General features: G+C 43.0%; 1 protein-coding gene across 27 annotated transcripts in view; it reads left to right on the forward strand.

Annotated features, from left to right (window-relative positions):
• Positions 1-1,026: 1,026 nt before the first annotated feature.
• The window catches only part of MAGI1 (membrane associated guanylate kinase, WW and PDZ domain containing 1), a 721,510-nt gene continuing 702,589 nt past the window's right edge, over positions 1,027-19,947 (forward strand). For 9 of the 27 annotated variants that reach the window (XM_060202935.1, XM_060202937.1, XM_060202938.1 and 6 more), the window contains exon 1: positions 1,031-1,999. In XM_060202935.1, coding sequence (XP_060058918.1) covers positions 1,687-1,999 — 313 coding nt within the window. In that variant the 5' untranslated portion in view covers positions 1,031-1,686. Of the gene's footprint in view, positions 2,000-19,947 lie in introns of all 27 variants that reach the window. The other 18 variants (XM_060202946.1, XM_060202948.1, XM_060202949.1 and 15 more) reach the window with 5 other exon arrangements.

Consider the following 19,947-nt stretch of genomic DNA (forward strand, 5'->3'; position numbering starts at 1 on the left):
GGGAGATTTTACTACCCAAGCTGTTTGGGGAAGTGCTTGGGGAGGCCAGGCTTCCGGGTGTGGGTACTCAGCCCGCAGACTAGGAGCGGGTTCTGTAACCTCTAGGGGACCGCGACTTGCATCATCTCCTCCCCCGGGCTATGCAGGACTCCTCTGTGAGGATTCCTAGAGGTGGCTGTGTGGGCCGGGGCACAGATCCCGGAGGGGAGCCGTGGGCGGGGCATGATCCTTATCATTTGGGCCTCCGGATCCGGAGGCTTCTCTGCTCCTCCGGGAACTAGTCTGGGGTAGACGAGTGGCTGTAGGAATTTTTGCTGGAAGGGCAGTGAAAACACTTTCCTTTTAGTTTGGAGATCTGACAGCCCCAGCCCCTTTTACCCCCTAAACTTTTTGGCTTCTATCCTTAGCCTATTGTTTCCCATGTGTTCTAAAAAGTTACGGGTTATCAAGTTGGGATGCCAAAGAGACCTCTAACGACCCTTCCCTAGGGTCACTGAGATTCTGGCTGAACGACCCTGCTTCAGGCCCCTGAGCACTAGCGCCCAGGCATGTGGGTTTGAGAGGGAAGCGCGGTGGGGCGGCGGACCTGCCAAGCAGGGTGACCCGTGGCGTGACCAGCCACTCACTGATCGAAGGCGGCCAGAAGAAGGCTCCGAGGCCCGCGCGGGTGTGTGCGTGCGTGTGTGTGTGTGTGTGTGTGTGTGTGCGCGCGCGCGCGCGCGTGAATATGAGCGCGAGGGTGAGTGTGTCAGCTTCCCCAACCCCCACCTGTTTGGAAAGGTTTTGCAATGCCCTTTCCAAAGCTTCAAAAACTGGACGCAAAACACGTGTGCGCCCACCCTGCCTCCAAGGGATGTGTTGAGTCGAAAACAATGAAAGAAAATAAAGTAGAATTAAGAGGGTCTTAGTGGGGCAAGTGGCCTTCCATGAAAGCCGGCTTTAGGACCCAACGGGAAGCACACAGCAAGCTCTCTCATCTGGAAGGAGGGCCTGGGCGGGCCGGCAGCTGGCCTCCGGGCGCATGCGCGCGCGGCTCCTCTAGCCGGCCGCTGCGCTTCGCGGCGCGGAATAGAATGAACTGTAACAAAACAAGCCCAGCCTTTGTATCTGCTTAAAGGGGCCGCAGGCACTTCCCTCCCGTCCTCCCCGGAGCCGGGCTCTGCTAACCGCGTCTCCAGGGCTCCCGGCAACTGACTGGAAGGGCTTCCTTCACCCGCAGCAACAGCCCGCCAGCGAGGAGCGGGAGGCAAAGAGGAGACAGCACATTTCCAAGAGGCAAGAAAGAAAGGAAAGAAGGTGGCGGTGGTGGTGGTGTGTGTGTGTGGGGGAAGAACACAAAAATAACCCAAGTGGAGCAGAGTGGACTCTGGTCCCAGAGAGCACGGCCAGGCTCCGGAACGTGGACCGGGAAGCACCGGAATGCAAACAAAGCTCCAGGTCGCCGGCGCAGGGCTCGCGGAGAAACCCAGAAAGTTTGTTTTATGATGGCTTGAGTGCGCGAGTGTGTGCAGAGGAGTGAGGCTGCCAAGTTTCTCTCTCCCGTTGCGTTGTTTGGGAGAGCGATGCCTCTCCCATGATCCAGCGGAGCTCTGGGGCTTTATGCTGTGGGGGACACCTGTCTCTCACTTTATTATTATTGTTTTTTATTTTTAGGGAGGGGGGAGGGCAAAGGGGGTGTAACTCATCATGTCGAAAGTGATCCAGAGGAAGAACCACTGGACTAGCAAGGTTCACGAATGCACTGTGAAGCGGGGACCCCTGGGCGAGCTGGGGGTGACGGTGCTGGGGGGCGCGGAGAACGGGGAGTTTCCGTATGTTGGAGCCGTGGCGGCGGCGGAGGCGGCGGGGCTTCCCGGTGGTGGCGAGGGCCCCAAGCTGGGCGAAGGGGAGCTGCTTTTGGAGGTGCAGGGGATCCGGGTGTCCGGCTTGCCCCGCTATGACGTGCTGGGAGTCATCGACAGCTGCAAGGAGGCCGTCACCTTCAAAGCCGTCAGACAAGGTAAGACTGGACGCACCTCGGGGAGGCGCCCCCAGAAAAGGGGAGCGGCCTGCAGGGTACCCCCTTTCCAGCTTGGTTTCCCGCTTTCCCTCTCCGAGAGCAACCTCGAGGAGAAGTTGAGGCCGTGCACTCTATGGTCGTGAAATGCACAATGACTGTGAGGTGGTGGGTGTCTGCTCACCTGTGTGGAGCTGAAGGGGCTGGGTTTGCTCAGGGAAACCGAGAGAGGTTTCCTAGGCTTTTTTTTTTTTTTTTTTTTTTTTGGCCAACCTGTTATCTCAGTCACCAAGTGCTGCGCGGAAGGGAAGTTGGGGAACTGAGGCAGGAGTGCAGAAAAAACGCTTTCCTGGCTCCTTGGAGGACTGATGCCACTTCCCCCACTCCTACCCCTCCCTCTGCTTCTAGTCTGGAGACCTGGAGAATGGGCATGGATGAGAAGTGGGTATAGGGTTACTGGACTCACCTCCTTCTGAAAGTGGGCTTCTCCCCGCACCCTTCCAGGTCGGTATGACCACCTGGTTGCCCCTGAGCCAGCGGCCTGAACATCCTGCATTATCCTCAGAGCTGGGTGACACAGCAGGAGCCTCCTCCTAGCAGCCCAGCCTCGGGCCTGAGGGGCTGGGGGAGAGGAGAGAATCCAGATGGAATCCAACCCAAGGTTCCACCAGCCTCACCAACCACACCAACACCTTCATAAATAATGATAACTCTTCATTGTTAGCTTTACCAAGCACCGGACTTTGTGAAACTATTTCATTTGCACCGTCTCCTTAGGATTCACATTTCTGACAGCGACATCTTGTAATAAATAAACGCTATCTTGCAGATAAGGAAACCAGGTTAAGTTACTTGCCCAAGGTCACATAGACACCCAAAGTGAGGGTCTGAATCTTTAAGCAATTAAAGGTGGTGGGGAGGGTCCCTGGAGAGTGGAATGGTTGACTTGTAAGGAGGGAGGGGAAAGGAATTCCTCTTCTGATACTTATTGAGCAGAGTGATGGCCATTGCATAGAGCGGTTTCCTGGCTGGAAGTTAGAGGCTGGGGAGTGGAGGATCGGGAGATCTCATCCATTTCATCTTGGTGCAGGCAGAAGGCCAAGAGAGGCACAAGTCTCGTCCCCTCCCATCCCCTCAGGAAGGCACTAAAGGAGGTAGCAAAGTTGAGCGTGGTGAAAGGCTCCCATATGTCTTTGCTGGTCTGGAAGGGTAAGCAGCAGCTGGAGGAATGTGTCTAAGGAAAGGAGGGCTGGGCTGGGCTGGGCTGGGTTGGTCCTTTCTGGAAACAGGCCTGCTCCAGATGAAATTGAGGAAGGGGGCAGGAGGAGGGGTTGTGCTGTTTGTTAGCTTTCGGAAATGAACTGACATTTAGGGGGAAACTCCCTCTATTTATGTCCTCATCTTTCACTTGGACACCTACTCCAAGAAGCCCACTAGGGAGGGAGGGGGTTGGCGGTGGCCCACCCACTTAAGTACAAGGACCTGCACAAGAATCTGAGTTCGAGCCTTGCTTCTCACCTGCAGGGGGAAACTTCAGGAATGGTGAAGCAGACCTGCAGGTGTCTTTCTCTCTCCCTCTCTATCTCCCCTTCCTCTCTCTGTTTCTCTGTCCTATTCAAGAAAATGAAAAAAATAGCCTTCAGGAGCAGTGGATTCATAGTATCGCACAGAGCCCTAGTGATAACCCTGGAAAAAAAGAAGAAGAAGAAGAAGAAGAAACCCACTAGTATCTTGTCCAGAAAAACAAATCTTGGAGCCAGGTGGTTAACAGTGCACATATTACAAAGTTCAAGGCTCCCAGTTAGAGTCCCCTTCCCCACCTATACAGGAAATATTTGTAGTGAAACAGCACTGCAGGTGTCTCTCTCCTTATCTCTTCTTCCTCTCAGTTTTTGGCTCTTTATCCAATAAATAAATAAAGATAATTAAAAAATTAAATATAGGTACTGGGTGGTGGTATGCCTGATTGAGCACACATGAGTGCCAGCTAGTGGTATAACTGGTTGACCGCACATGTTACAATGCGCAAGGACCCTGGTTCGAGCCTCTAGTCCCCACCTGCAGGGGGAAAACTTTGCAAGTGTTGAAGCACTGCTTCAGGTATCTCTTTTTCTCTCTCCCTCTCTATCTCCCCCTACCCTCCCAATTTCTGGCTGTCTCTATCCAATAAATAAAGATAATAAAAGATTATATATATGTAATTTAAGAAAAACAAATCTTTGTGTCTCTGGGTTCCCCTAAATGTGTACTTTGTAGATTTATTTATTTATTTTTAAAGATGTTATTTATTCATGAGAAATGATAGTAGAGAGAAAGAACCAGACATCATTCTGGTACATGTGCTGCCGGGGATTGAACTCAGGACCTCATGCTTGAGAGTCCAATGCCTTATGCACTGCACCACCTCCTGAACCACTGATTTTTTTTTTAATTTATAAATTCTAAGGTTTTTTTAAAATTTATTTTCCCTTTTATTGCCTTTGTTTTTCATTGTTGTTGTAGTTATTATTGTTGTTGATGTCGTTGTTAGATAGGACAGAGAAGAAGGAGAGAGGAGGGGAAGACAGAGAGGGAGGGAAAGATAGACACCTGGAGACCTTCTTCAGCGCCTGTGAAGTGACTCCCTGCAGGTGGGGAGCCGGGGCTTGAACCTTGTACCATGTGCGCTTAACCTGCTGTGCTACCGCCCAATTCCCAGATTTTTTTTTCTCTTACTTTAAAGGTGGCAAATTCAGTGAGTGAAGGGATTGTGAATCATTCTTTGCACATCTTTCAAAGCTTTGCTTTACATCCATCACCCAGCCTCACCTGAGAATGAGTCCTGATCTGTAAACTGACTTCTTTATGATTATTGTATAAGCTGATACATGGAACTGTACGGACAGAGTAGGTCCTGGCTCATAATCAGTGTTCAGTAATATTAGCTAGTATTGTTACATTGAAATTGGGAAGTTATTTGCGTCTAAGTCTAGCTTTTAGTGTCAAAAGTCTGGGTTATAAACTTAATGCCAGTATCTGTATTATTTTTATTTGATAGAGCTGTAGAGAAAACACTTTTTTTAAAAAATAAATATTTATTTATTCCCTTTTGTTACCCTTGTTTTATTGTTGTAGTTATTATTGTTGTCGTCGTTGTTGTTGGATAGTTCAGAGAGAAATGGAGAGAGGAGGGGAAGACATAGAGGGAGAGAGAAAGACACCTGCAGACCTGCTTCACCACTTGTGAAGCGACCTCCTGCAGGTGGGGAGCCAGGGGTTCGAACTGGGATCCTTATGGCTTGTCAAGGCACCTGGTAGGAACAACTGCATGTTGTTCAGTGACATTTTGGAGAGAAAAACTAAAGGAAGGGCAGGCAGGGGCACGTGCCAATCAAGTGCCCTTTCTGTTGAGTCTGAGTCCTAGGGGATTAGTTTTCAGTGTGCAAAATATTGTAAGTGTTTGGACCACCTCCTTCCACCAGTTATCAAAGAGATAGAGGCATTGTCCCAGGGTTACTTCATAGAGGAATTTAAGAGATTGACCAGATAGTCAAATGGATCTAGAATATGATGCCTCTGGGTTAGCAAAAAAGTGGGGTTTCCAGATGCTGTTTCCCTTCAAGCAGAGCCATTTCATGTGGTGCACAGGAATGTTCATAGGAGGTTTATGTGTGGGTAAATTCCTATGTTCTCTCTGTAATGAGAAAGAATGACTATCTGGATGGGATACTCAAATGACCTGGGATTTTACAATCTGAAAGCTACTTTCTTGTATGAATTTCATGGACACAGCTAGCTTCTAACCTCTTCATTCTAGTTAAGGTGGCATAAGGAAATAATTCACCTGTCTTTGGTCAAAATTGTATTAAGACTATTTAAATTATACTTACATTTAAATTATATGACATAATTGTTCTTACTATATCTTTTTATTACTGTGTTTTAATCTTGTTAGGTAGGCTCATAGTTGACATAAAGTAATGGAAAATGTGATTTTTGTGTTGTCTGCACTCTGTGCTAGCCACTCCCAGGGATATGGGTCACTGTGGGTGCTGTATGTATAAAAATGTCATGGTCTTCTTGTGGGAGAAAATTCTGCCATTTCTGTCTCATGGTAGTTCTCTGGAAAGATGCACAGACCAAAATAGTCTATAGCAAATGGTATTATGTGAAGCAGAACTGAATTGTGAGGGAATCAAGCTAAATAGATCTAGGTTGGAGTTGGTTCATTTAAGTGGAGGAGACAGTCTTTTGCCACAGAGTGCCTAAGAAAATTCACATATGCATATTATATAAAATATGTTTATGTGGAACATACAGATACTTTTAAAACATATACTAATAGTAACATGCATAGATCTTAAGTATATAATTTGTTAATTTTGACAAATATATATATATACCCATATTAATTTTAATGCAAATCAAGATAGAGACCATTTTTGTGAGTCAGCACCTCATCTCCTGTAATGTTTTAGGGGCTGGGCTGGGTGTGCCACTGCCTGGCCCCTGTTTGTTTGCTTTCTATTACCACAGATTAGTTTTTTGTCTCTTTCTGAATGAACTTCATATAGGTTAAATAATGCAGATTGTACTCTTTTATTCCAGATTTTTTTTTCACTTCACAAAATATTTTGTGTCATTCTGTTTCTCATTGTTCTTCATTGTTGTTGAGTAGTATTCCACTCCGCTGTGTGTATGTATGTTTGTGTGTATGTGTGTGTATATCTGTATCAGCTTATCTTTTTTATTTGTCAGTGAGCATTGGACTAGGTATCATGTTTGGCTATTATGTAAAGAGCTGTTTTAAATGTTTAAGTTGCATCCTGTTCTTTGCCAACCTTTAATCTAGTATGTATTTTGGATTTTAGCCATTGTAGTATGTGGGAAAAGAAAAAAAATAATTAAGGACACTTTGTATTTTAGTATTTATGAAGTATATGCCTTAGAATGTGTTAGGTAGACCCTGTAGTGTTTTTACTGGCATTTAGTTCTTTAATCGCTACTACCAGATTTAAATATTTTATTTTAATGAGAAAGAAGAGTGAGAGATACAGAAAAAGACCAAAGCACTGCTCAGCTCTAGCTTATGGTGGTACTGGGGATTGACCCTGGGACCTCGGGAGCATCTGGCACGAAAGCTCTTTACATAAACATTATGCTTTCTCCTCCAACTCCAGCCCCCCACCACTAGATTTAGATGTTAAAAACTGAGGTCCTGCAAGTTTGAGTCACTTTTCCATTGATCATATAAGTGATAGTAGAGCTAGAACTCAGCCATGTTGTCTTTTAAAACCCATTCTCCTAATTCCAGGGTGAGTGGTTCTCACAGTAGTATCCCTGGACCAGTGGCATTAGTGTCATTTTGGTGCTTGTAAAATAAACAAATTCCAGTGCCTTATCCCAGGCCTACTGATGCAAAAACTAATGGTGGTGGAGCCCAAAGGGTGCTTTTCACAAGCCCTCAGGTGATTTCAGTGCTTAGTTTTGAGAAACATTGCCCAAGGGTATAGACAGAGAATATGACATCAAATGAGGCACCTGGATTCTGGAACAAACTCTGCCAGCCAGTGTTGTCATATCTGGCAAGTTACCTCTTTGTTCATGGTGCCAGAAGATTACTCTCCAAAGGTTATTTATTTGTCTATTTTTTAACAGAGCACTGTTTAGCTCTGGCTTATGGTGGTACAGGGGATTGAACCTGGGACTTCAGGGCCTCAGGCATTCCAAAGGTTATTTTTAAGTTACATGGTGGAACATTCCACAACTTTTACAAGAAGTAATTCAAGCATGCCAACTTGTCCATTGTTTCCGGTGACCACCCTATGCCAATGGCTGTGTTATTTAAAAATAGATTACTTGACCTTAAGGTGCTGTGCTATACAGTTGGCTCACTACATTTGTTGGCATTCATTACCCAGCTAGTTTCAGATGGCAGAATTGATGAATCCACCAAGAGGAATTAAGTGGTTTACAAGAGAAAACATTCTGACATCTCCTTACCACAGGGTTTACACGAAAGATGTTGCTTTATAAACTATGGTTATTTAATACAAAGCACTAGTTTCTGACATTAGAGGTCTCTTCCTTGAGTTTGTAGATGTGTGTAATAGGATATACTGATTTTGTATACATTGAGAATAAAGGCTGTCAAGTTCCTTTAAGTCCTGACATTCACATCCTAAAAAGTAGGTTATTGCCTTTCTGTCAGTCTTTATGCAGTTCGTATATGAGATCTATAACCTTGAAAAACTCCCTCGTAAACACTAAAACTTTGCTGCTGTGCCCCTATGGATATCTGTGTCAATGTAGTATTTCTAGTGAATTTGTCTTGGTGTTTTCCTTCTACATCTGAATCCCCGTGGAGGTCAAGGGTACACCTGCCATTTTAGACTTCTGTTTTATAAACTAAAGCATATTAGTAGAGGGTTGATTGTATTATGAATGTCAGCTGTTCTGAAGGCATATAGCAAAATTAGAAAATGTGACTTGAGCAAGGTCTTTTATGATTAAATAGGAATCTCTTGTAGCCAAGTAATTAAATAATCAGTCCTGTAGTCATTCTCTTAGAGTAGGAGTCAGACTCCTTATAGTGACTCTTAAGGTCACCCACAATTTGACTCAAGTCAGCTGGTTTGTCTCCCAGTCCATGGGCTTACTAACCCTCACCCAGGCATCTGAAATTCTTCTTGAAATTGTTCTCTCATATACACCATATTGTTCATAAATACTACCTTTTCAGTGATGCCTCCTTTGATCACATTATTTGACACCACAACTCCTTTGCTACTTGTCATTTCCTGTTCTGTTGCTTTATTTTACTCCATAGTATGTAAATAATTTCATAGTATGTAAATAATTTCAAAATAAGTAAGTCCCTTCATTTTTCTTTCCTAGAATATAAGCTCCAGTTGGACAGTGATTTTGTTGGTCCTGTTCTTTGCATCCCCACGACCAAGAATAGTGCTTGGTGTTCAATTATTTGTTGAATGGCCAGTGCCAAGTTTAGAACTAAAACAAGTCTTTTGCAAACTAACTTTGAAAAATCTCTGAAAGTTTTGGATCACAGTGAATTTAATAATATTGAATTGGGGCTTAATAGAGATTAACAGATTGATCTGGGAATATTCTTGAAGACAACAAATGTTGTTGATCTATTTCATTTATGGCAGCAACACTGTGCTAGGTTTCAGGGAACTTTGCAAACTCTCATACTTCTTACTCTCTCACCTGGACTATGAGAGAGTTTCTTCCAGGCACTGTCAGATGTGTGTACGGACATTTTCTGTTACCATCCCTGAGTATGACAGAGAATTATATTCCTCTGGCTAAGGTGTCAACTCTTCCATTATTGCTGACAGAGGTAACTGTGAGCACCTTTAATGGTGCACAGTTATGTTTTCTGCAGTAAGGCTAATCTTTTAACCCATTATGAGACAAGACTTAAGCTCTCTTTATGGACAGTGGCATAATGGTGCAATTAAAAGATGATTATGTCCTGATTCTAAGCCATGTTTCAAAATTATTGTTATGTATAGTGCTAACAGTGCTGCAGTGTTACTCCTGAGATAACCCACAAATATCAATTTGTTGATGTGCTATAGATTTTAGTTTTGGACTCAGGCCAATGTGGATTTAAATTAAACCTTTTCCATTTGGTATTTGATGACTCAGGGTGAAATAGTTCACTTCTTTGTGTTGAGATTTCCTCCTCTGAAAATAGGGATAATAAATGATATCCATTTCATCTAATTCCTAGGGTTAATAGAGAAAGAAAGTGAGGTTAAAGTCAAACTCATGGTCTTGTCTGACTCTTAGTGGGTACTCAAAAAACATTGATTTCTGGAGGCCAGGCAATGGTGCACAGGGTTAAGTACACACAGTACTAGGCGCAAGGATCCAGGTTCAGTTTCTCTCCATCCTCTTCAATAAAAGTGTGCCAGGATCAGTGGATTCATAGTGATAGCACTAAGCTCCAGTGATAACCCTGGAGGCCAAAAATTTAAAAGGTTGGTTTCTGGGATTTTGTTTTTGTTTTTGGTTCTGAATATGAAAGCATGTGGGAGAGAAAGAATCTTTTGAGATGGAGATTGTGGTACCTGGATTGTGGTACAGTTCCCTGGAGAGCTTCTCAAAAACAAAAAAAAAAACCACAAATAAACAAACAACTCCTGCATAATTCAAATGAGGTGTTTTTATGTTGCGACTGGATTAGTTCAAATAAGTCAGAAAAAAAAATTTTTTTAACGTTGCTTTGGTGGAGATCTGACCCACCTGAATTTTTCCCTCACTGTCACTTGTGATTCTAATGACTGTCACCCGGCTCTCAGGTAAGGTGGTCAGGGAGCATGAGTCTGCTCCCTATTTCCTGGAGTCTTTGGGCAGGCCAGTACCTGCAGGAGTGATCACTGAGAATTTGACACTGAATGTCTTCTGCACTTCTTGGCGTTCTGTCTGGGCACCCATATTAGGAACGATGACTATGAAGGCAATGAGGAGTATTGTTCTAAATTTTTGGAGTCAGACTGGTTGAAGTCGAGGACGCATGTCCCAGCAGAGTGACCACCTGCATATTAACTCCCTAGAGCCTCAGTTCTCTCCAGTTGAAAATGAGGAGATAACATTTATCCATAGTTTAGTAATAAAACATGTGTGACATATTTACTATTCCGGTTTGTGTATGAGTGGCACTTGCCAAAATACTAACTAAAAGCTGTGGTAGGTGAAAATGGAGATCCATGAGTGAATTCCTCAAAACCATTGGTTCTTAGTCCAGGGGAATCCCCCCATATCCCCAGACCCTACATATTTGGCAATGTCTGCAAATATAGATACATAGGTACATAATATATCATTGAGGCTCTGTGCCTACACCATTCCACTACTCCTGGTGGACTCTTTTTTTTTTTTTTTTTTAACCAGAGCACTGGCTTATGGTGTTGCCAGAGGATTGAACCTGGGACTATGGAGCCTTAGACATGAGAATCTCTTTGCATAGCCATTATCATTAGTTTTTATAAAATAGAGAGGGAGAGAGAAACAGAGGATGAAGGGGAGACCCCACAGTACTGCTCTGCTACTTGTGAAGCATCCCCCATGCAGGTGCTCCTATGTGGTGACTGGAGCCTCAAAGCTAGGTCCTTGTACATAGTAAAGTGTGTGTTCTACCAGGTGAGTGCCTCCTGGGCCCCTGGAAATAATCTTGATAGTTAAAGCTCACGATGGAAGAGTGCTACTGACACTTAAGGAATAGAAGCTAGGGATACTGCTAAGTATACACTATGTTCCCACAAGAGAATCGTTTGTAGCTCCAAATAATAAAACTGAGATTGGGAAAGTCCTGCTCTGAGCTATAGCTTTGTGGTTGAGACTGGGAATCTGACTTAGAAGTAGTACTCTAATACTCACAAGTAATACTTATTGCGCTCATGACATATCCTTGAGACCCGGATTAAAGTTTTGCCCCTGTAGGTGCATCTCATTCTCATTGCAGTCATGAGAAAATTAGAGAGTTGAAGTAATTTATCCCGATTCCTACATAGCAGACATAAGAGAAATTCAAGCTCACTTTTAAAATTCCTTTTCTAGATTTCCATCTGAGAAATGTGTGGATGCTATGGTTGGGAGTCTTCATTGTCCAGTATTGTGAACTTCAGTGTGAATGAAGCTTTTGTAGGTTGTGCTGTTGTCCCCCCTTACAGTACTACACGGCTGGCGACATCATTGCAGATAGGCCTCAAAATGAAAGATGGATCCCTGTTTTCTTGGCCAGAACACAGAGAATGTTGCTACATGATTTCAGGTGAATCTGTCACATTATATTGTTTTCCTTGATTGACTCCTCCCTCCAACTCTTGTGAATGTGCCAGCACTAGGAATCCATTGCTCCTGGTGGCCATTTTTTCCATTTTAGTGGACAGGACAGAGAAATTGAGGGAGGAGAGAGAGACAGAGGGAGAGAGATAGACACCTGCAGACCTGCTGCACCGCATGTGAAGCTTCCCCTCTGCAGGTGGGGAGCCAGGGACCCACACCCAGATCCTTGTCCAGCTCCTTCCTCCTAGCTATGTGCGCTTAACTTGGTGCACCACCGCAGGGCCCCCTGTCCTCGCCTTTTTATCTGACACACCGTGGTTTCAAGAGTCACCATAATGAGCTGGCAACATCGCCCATTTGGATAGTGTGCTGCTTTGTCATGAGTGCAACCAGGCTCGAGTCTGGCCCCCACTGTGTTGAAAGAAACTTCTAGTACTATGGCTTATTTTCTCTAGAAAAAAAAATAAAGTCATAATAACATTTATTCCCCCCTCCTTTTTTTTTTTTTTTTTTTTTTTTTTTGCAGACAGCATCCCTGCTTTGTGTCTTCTTTGTCTTCTTGTAAAATCTCTGTCCTTTGTGGCTACTTAAGAAATATCTCTTAAGGCAGACTGGGAGTATGGACCGACCAGTCAACGCCCATGTTCAGCGAAGAAGCAATTACAGAAGCCAGACCTTCTACCTTCTGCAACCCTCAATGACCCTGGGTCCATGCTCCCAGAGGGATAGAGAATGGGAAAGCTATCAGGGGAGGGGGTGGGATATGGAGATTGGGTGGTGGGAATTGTATGGAGTTGTACCCCTCCTACCCTATGGTTTTGTTAATTAATCCTTTCTTAAATAAAAAAAATTAAAAAAAAAGAAATATCTCTTAAATTGAATTATTTGAGGATAATGAGTAGGTCTAACATTTAAATAAATAAATAAAATTCTTGCTTAAGATCTTGTTGGCTAGAATATGTATGGCTTATTTTTAAGGCATATTAAATATACTTAGCCATATGTCTGACTTTTTTGTGATGATTTAAGATGGTTGTCTGCCAGTTGTTATAGCATTTTGAACTGTAGAGAAAATATTGAATTAATTGTGTTGAAGGTCTTACAGGGTCTCTATTCTGACCAGATGTGTGCAGTGATTGAGCCTACTGCTTATGTAATGTGGTCATGAAAGGCATTGCTCTGGATTGATTTAAATAGAATCAGTATTTTACCACCTGGATTCTTGGCCCAGAGTTAGAATTTACATCTGATAGGGAGAGCATATTCATTTCCTCCTCCAACTATCAGCGTGTTTAAGTCTGTTACTTCGTTAGGACTTCAAAACTCAAGACCATGTTGTTAAAATGAGCTTTCTTTGGTATTGGAACACCATGTGTGTCTATGTGCCTTTCTGTCTGGGTGTGTTTAGTAAAAATCACATTTAGATTTTAGTTTCTAATAGTTTAAAACCTCAAATAGTTTTGTGGGGCTGAGGAGACAGGACAAAGCTTATGCAAAAGACTTTCATGTCTGAGGCTCTGAAGTCCTGGGTTCAATCCCCAGCACCACCATAAGTCATAGAAGAACAGTGCTTTTGGTGTCTCTGTCTCTCAGTAAAGTAAAATAAATATCTTGTGACTTTGGTCTGTGCTTCCACAGCTTATACTTTCCCTGGTGAAATGTAGTTCTTCTCCCATTTAAAGAATGTGTACAATATTGTGATATGAATGGAAAGCATATCCATAATATATTTTTTAAATTGTCCCTGAGGCTTCACCTCTCCAAGCTTTTCCCAAATAGAAAGAGATAAATACAGAGAGACAGTGGTCCGGGAGGTGGTGCAGTGGATGAAGCATTGGATTCTCAACTATGAGGTCCCGAGTTCGATCTCTGCTGCACATGTACCAGAGTGACTTATGATTCTTTCTCTCCTTCTATCTTTCTCATGAATAAATTAATTCTTTAAAAAAAAATACAGAGAGACAGAAGGAAAGATGCCCCAGAATCAATGCTTTTGTCAGTACAGTGGGGGCTAGGCTAGAACTTGGGTCATGTGTATGACAAGGCACGTACATTATCCAAGTGAACAGTCTTGCTGGCCCCATTGTCTATAATCTTATTTCATAGAAATATATGTGCTAATTCTCCATTTTAGCCAGACATTCACACACACACACACACACACACACACACACACACACACACACACACACACACACACATTTTGGTAGTTTTTTCTTTTTAAAAATATCTTATTTTTTATTTATGTATATATTTTTAATGAGGAAGCTACAGAAAGAAAGATACAGAGAGGCTAGACCACCTCTCAACCTCTGGATTATGGTAGTGCAAAGTATTGAGTTTGGGACCTTGGAGACTCAGGCATGGAAGTCTTTTGCATAACCACTATGCTGTTCTCCTGGTCTTGGTAGTTTTTTTCTTGTGAAAATTGGATTATATAATACATGCTGGTGAGGTTTTTCTTTGTGCATAACAATATATCAGGTTTTCCCCCTGTACTGAATATGGCAATACTTTACTGTTTCACTGGCAATGAAGTCCGTTTTTGGTTGTGCTATATTAAACCATGCTTGAGGATGAACATTTAGGTTGTTTTACACAACACATTGATGAATGTCCTTATACATATATTTTAGGAAACTCCTTCAGACTTTCTCTTACTTCTTATTTATTTATTTATTTTTATTTAATTTTATTTCCCCCAGAGCAATGTTCAGCTCTGACTTATGGTGCAAAGGATTGAGCCCGGAACCCTCCAGGCCTCAGACATGAGAGTCTGTTGTGTAAACTTCCATTCTATTTCCCTCCAATCTCCATTTCCCATAGGCTTATTTATTTACTTTTATAAGAAAGAGAAAGAGACCAGAGCACTGCTCAGCTCTGGATTATGTTGGTGTAGGATTGAGTCTGGAACCACTAGGGCCTCAGGTATGCAAATCCTCTTCTATACACATTGAGCTATCTATTCAACCCTAGACATCTTCTTTGGATAAATGTCTTGAAGTAGAGCTTTTGGTTAACATGAATTCTATTTTCTATTTAGATCTTAACATACATAACTGTGTTGCTATTCAGAGAGTATATCAACTATATCACTACTACCTGTATATGAAAGTATGGTATTCCAGAATTTATCTATGTTATAATAGGCTACCAAGCATCAAAACTATTTCTTTTTTTTTTTTCCCCTCCAGGGTTATTGCTGGGCTCTGTGCCTGCACCATGAATCCACCGCTCCTGGAGGCCATTTTTTCCCCCTTTTGTTGCCCTTGTTGTTGTAGCCTCATTGTGGTTATTATTATTACCATTGTTAATGTTGTTCATTGTTGGATAGGACAGAAAGAAATGGAGAGAGGAGGGGAAGACAGAGAGAGGGGGAGAGAAAGATAGACACCTGCAGACCTGCTTCACCGCCTGTGAAGCGACTCCCCTGCAGGTGGGGAGCTGGGAGCTCGAACTGGGATCTTTATGCTGGTCCCTGTGCGCTGCACCACGTGCGCCTAACCCACTGTGCCACCGCCCAACCCCCCAAAACTATTTCTTTATAATAGTTGTCACAAACTCCTTACATCTGATAGGGAGATAAATGAATATGCTCTCCCTATCAGATGTAGGTATTTTAAGGGACATCACGGAGTTCTGGAGACTGGAGTCAACTGGACTGACGTGGTTTATTCAAAGAGAGAGGTTGCTGTTGAGTTATAGCCTATTGTTGTCCCGTGAGAACATTGGCTTATTGTAGCCAGATTTGTCAAGAGAGTTTGGAAGCTTGAATTTCTTAAAAGAAATGAATGTTGCCAATTAAAAAATGTCGGTTCAGAGTTATTTTAAAAGAATGGGTGAACCAAGCACAACACATCTGGCAACCATATTTAGTCTGTAGGCGATGATCTTGCTTCCTTTTGTTTATGTATTTATTTGATGGTGTCATATGACACTTTCCATACTTACCCTTCACTTTTCCTATGTTGGTCTGTACTTTCAGGATCCAGGATAATGACCAATTCTCAGTGAGGGTCAACAAATATGTGTTGAAGTGAATAATAAGGTCTAGAATTTGTCTGGTTTATCCCTCTAGTCCACATAAGTTTGAGATCCAGCTGGTAGTAACACAGCAATTGTGAGGAACTGGGGAGGGGGCATATTTTGATGGCTAATCATAATTCCCAGAATGTCTTATCTTGAGTCCTGGTTTACTGTCTTAGATCTAGGTGCAAAAATGGCACCTTGACATTGACATTTACATGCACTAGGAATAGCACATATGCTCACTCTAACATGATTTTACTGTGAAATGTATGACCTTACAAATAAAAGAATGCATGAATTTTTGTATATACTTCCTAGAGAGGTTTTAAACACAGCAGAAAACTTCCTAATGGCTTGCTTGGACACCATACAGATTAATCAGGACTCTAACCTTTACTCCAAGAGTAGATACTATCAGAATGCAATTAACTTCTAAGACCAGTGGGTATCTGTTCTTTAATGCCAGCATCACAGTGTAGAATTTTGTCTCTTGAAAACCAGTGCGGTCTTTCTTGCTTCCTTGTCTATGCAATGAATTGTTCTGCATTCCATAATTCATGTTGGGCACCAGGCTTGCTGCGTGCGCTACCATGCACGCAGCAAGGGACTTCGGTAATTCAGATTAAAAGTTTAGTCAATGTAATTTTTCTGTCTAGCAACAAATCTAGGATAGGCTTCTCTAAAAGGAAAACTAAAAGGCTGGCAGCAAAAGCCCAGCATGGAGTGAGTTTATTTATTTATTTATTTTCCTTTTTTGTTTCCTTTTTTTTTATCATTGTTGCAGTTATTATTATTGTTGTTATTGACATTGTCATTGACAGGACAGAGAGAAATGGAGAAAGGAGGGGAAGATAGAGATGGGGAGAAGCAGACAGACACCTGCAGACCTGCTTCACTGCCTGTGAAAGGGACTCCTCTGCAGGTGGGGAGCTGGGGGCTCAAACCACAGACCTGCTTCATTGCTTGTGAAGTGACCCCCCTGCAGTTGGGGAGCCGGGGCTAGAACTGGGATCCTTACACCAACCCTCGATTTTTTTATTATTTTTAAAAAATATTTATTTATTTATTTGTTTTCCCTTTTGTTGCCCTTGTTTAACATTGTTGTGGTTATTGATGTTGTCGTTGTTGGATAGGACAGAGAGAAATGGAGAGAGGAGGGGAAGACTGAGGGGGAGAGAAAGATAGACACCTGCAGACCTGCTTCACCGCCTTTGAAGGGACTCCCCTGCAGGTGGGGTGCCAGGGGCTTGAACCTGCATCCTTCTGCTGGTCTTTGTGCTTTGCGCCACGTGCGCCTAACCCGTTTGGCCACCGCCCGACTCCCTCGGTCATGGAGTTTTACACCATGTCAGCTTAACCCGCGTCTACGCTCTACCGGACCTGCCAATATACGCGGATATCTTTGCCCACCCTGTCCAACGCTTGACTTCTCGTCACCCAATCTGGTCCCCTACGCCTACACTGAACTTCTCTGTTCCAGACTCTTGCAAACAGAGTTGGCAGTCAGCTGAGGTAAAGAACAAACACCTCATCACAGACCCCTGCAAGCATCAACCCGGCTTTGATCTAGCACGTTCTGATTGGGCCCTCCTCAATCGCTATCGAACAGGCCATGGCCGGTGCGCTGCTATGTTCCATCGCTGGGGAGCCAGAGACGACCCGAACTGCCCCTGGCGGCTACAGACAGACTATGACCCACATAGTCAACGACTGCCACCTCTCCAGATTCAAAGGAGGTCTTGAAACTTTACATCAGGCTCAACCTGACGCTGTTGACTGGCTACGGAAGAAGGGCAAACGCTAGAAGAAGAAGCTTAACCCGCACCCCCCCCCTTCCCCGCCCCTCAGCATGGAGTTTAAATTTGACTAGGTTTACCTTTGAACTATGTTTATTTTTCCTTCCTCTCTCCTTCCCTCCTTCCCTCCATTCCTTCTTACCTTCCTTTTTTCTACTAGATCACTGTTCAGCTCTGGCTTATGGTGGTGTGGGGGATTGAACCTGGGACTTTGGAGCCTTAGGCATGAGAGTCTGTTTACTATGTTTCTATTCTCTTTCTTCCCTAGTCTCCTCCTTCTCTCTGTCATCATATCAGAATAAGGACATGCAACTGGATTGTCTAGGAATTGAATTTTCAGATATGGTATTCTATATGTATTCAGGGACTTTGAATATGAGACAAAAACCAGGAGAGTTTTAAAGTTTAGTCTATTGTGTGTCCCGCTATCCATTTCTTTCATATTGATAACCACTTTGGGACACTCAGAATCTTCCCAGGTTGGTGTAAAAATTTGGCTTTTGTCTGTTCCTTTATGAGAACAAGTTGTAGCAGAAGAAACAATGATTCTGTAGTGGTTTAGACCAGGTAAGCATTGATAAAACTCATGGACTTTGGTCTCTGTTAAAAGTTTTCTTCATATTGAGTCATGCCATGGTGCAGAGCCACAGTTAAGCAACTGCATAGTGTATGGGAAGATACAGAATGTTATCTCAGTTTTGGTATATTATAGAGATACCATTATCTATGAGAGCAAAGTCAGAGAGATAGGATGCCCAGCAAAGTAGGAACTCATAGCTACCACCTATTTCTGTCTGAGTCTGTAAGAAAAAGCTGCCATAAGGAAGAAAGGCCCTGGATTTCTTACACAAAATTAATCTGTTTCTCAGACATTCTAGCTAAAAATATAAGCTCCAGCTACTCTTTGTGAAATAATGACCTCAAAGAAAGATGACTGTCAGAGGAAGTTATTAATGGGACTGTGATATCTAGTTGTTGGTCTTGGAACCTTTTTTGGTGGAAGGATCCTATCATGGAGCTTAATAAAACATGGTGAGTCACCCCAGTGCCTAGATTTTTGAGGGAAAAAAGACATTCTGAAAAGACTTTGGGGAAAATTTGTTGCCTGTGCACCTGTTACCAAGCACTTACACTCACCTGATGGCTGCTAACAGATTGCAGACAGAGCTTCTTGAAGAACATTATCACTTTCAGAAAACAGTGGCCCACAGATTGAATTTGGGTGAATGGGAAGTGCTAGAGAATTATCTGGAAGAGTCTTCAACCTATAAGTGCCTGGGAGTGACTTCTTTTGTGCATCTGATTCACGTCTCACTGCCCAGCAGAGTCCTGATGCCCCAACTCTATTGTTCCTAGAACAACTATTGATTCAGAATTACTGTGCATGGCACTTATCAAACACAGGGATTACTAGACCCAGCCTAGACCTATGGAATCATAATCTTGGGGGGCAGGTCCTATAAACCCATAGTGTTTAAACAATGTTATGATGAACTATGGGCAGTTCAAAGTTTGAGATTCCATGCTCAAAAATGCTGACTGTTTCAATTCTAATTACATAAAAATGATGCTAGCAGACCCTACACTCCACTGGAATGAATATTGATTGATAGAGGGAGTCAAGAATTTAAAAAAATGAATTGAATTATTTGGGCTTTTCCTGCTGTAAGGTGGCAGTTTCTGGGTGTTTGCATGTAAGCATGTGGAAGGTCATTTGCTTTCTTTTTTTTAATATTTATTTATTCCCTTTTGTTACCCTTGTTCTTTTATTGTTGTAGTTATTGTTCTTGTTATTGATGTTGTTGTTGAATAAGATAGAGAGAAATGGAGAGAGGAGGGGAAGACAGAGAGGGGGAGAGAAAGGTAGACACCTGCAGACCTGCTTCACTGCTTGTGAAGCGACTCCCCTGCAGGTGGGGAGCCGGGGGCTCAAACCTGGATCCTTATGCCGTTCCTTGCACTTAGTGCCTGTGCTTAACTGGCTGTGCTACCACCTGACTCCCTGATTATTTACTTTCTTTAGGATTTAACATTAGTTTGGCATTTTGGGGGACCCTTTGCTCAAGACTATACTTATATATTTAAACTAGGAAAGGAATTATGGGGGGAAGACCCTGCTCTTCAGTAGAATTTTCTATGATGAAAAAACCATGTTTTTAAAAAATCATTTTTGCTTTTATAGAAAAAAGAAAAACCAAAACATCTTTCATCTGTGGCATGTCATGGTGGCAGGGATTGAACATGAGGGCCTCAGGCATACAAGTGTTGAACTATCTCTCATAGCCTGGAAATGTTCTTTATTTGAGCTGTCCAAAATCCTATCCACTGTCA

The sequence above is a fragment of the Erinaceus europaeus genome, chromosome 12, assembly GCF_950295315.1.
Source record: "Erinaceus europaeus chromosome 12, mEriEur2.1, whole genome shotgun sequence".
NCBI classification, from domain to species: Eukaryota; Metazoa; Chordata; class Mammalia; order Eulipotyphla; family Erinaceidae; genus Erinaceus; species Erinaceus europaeus.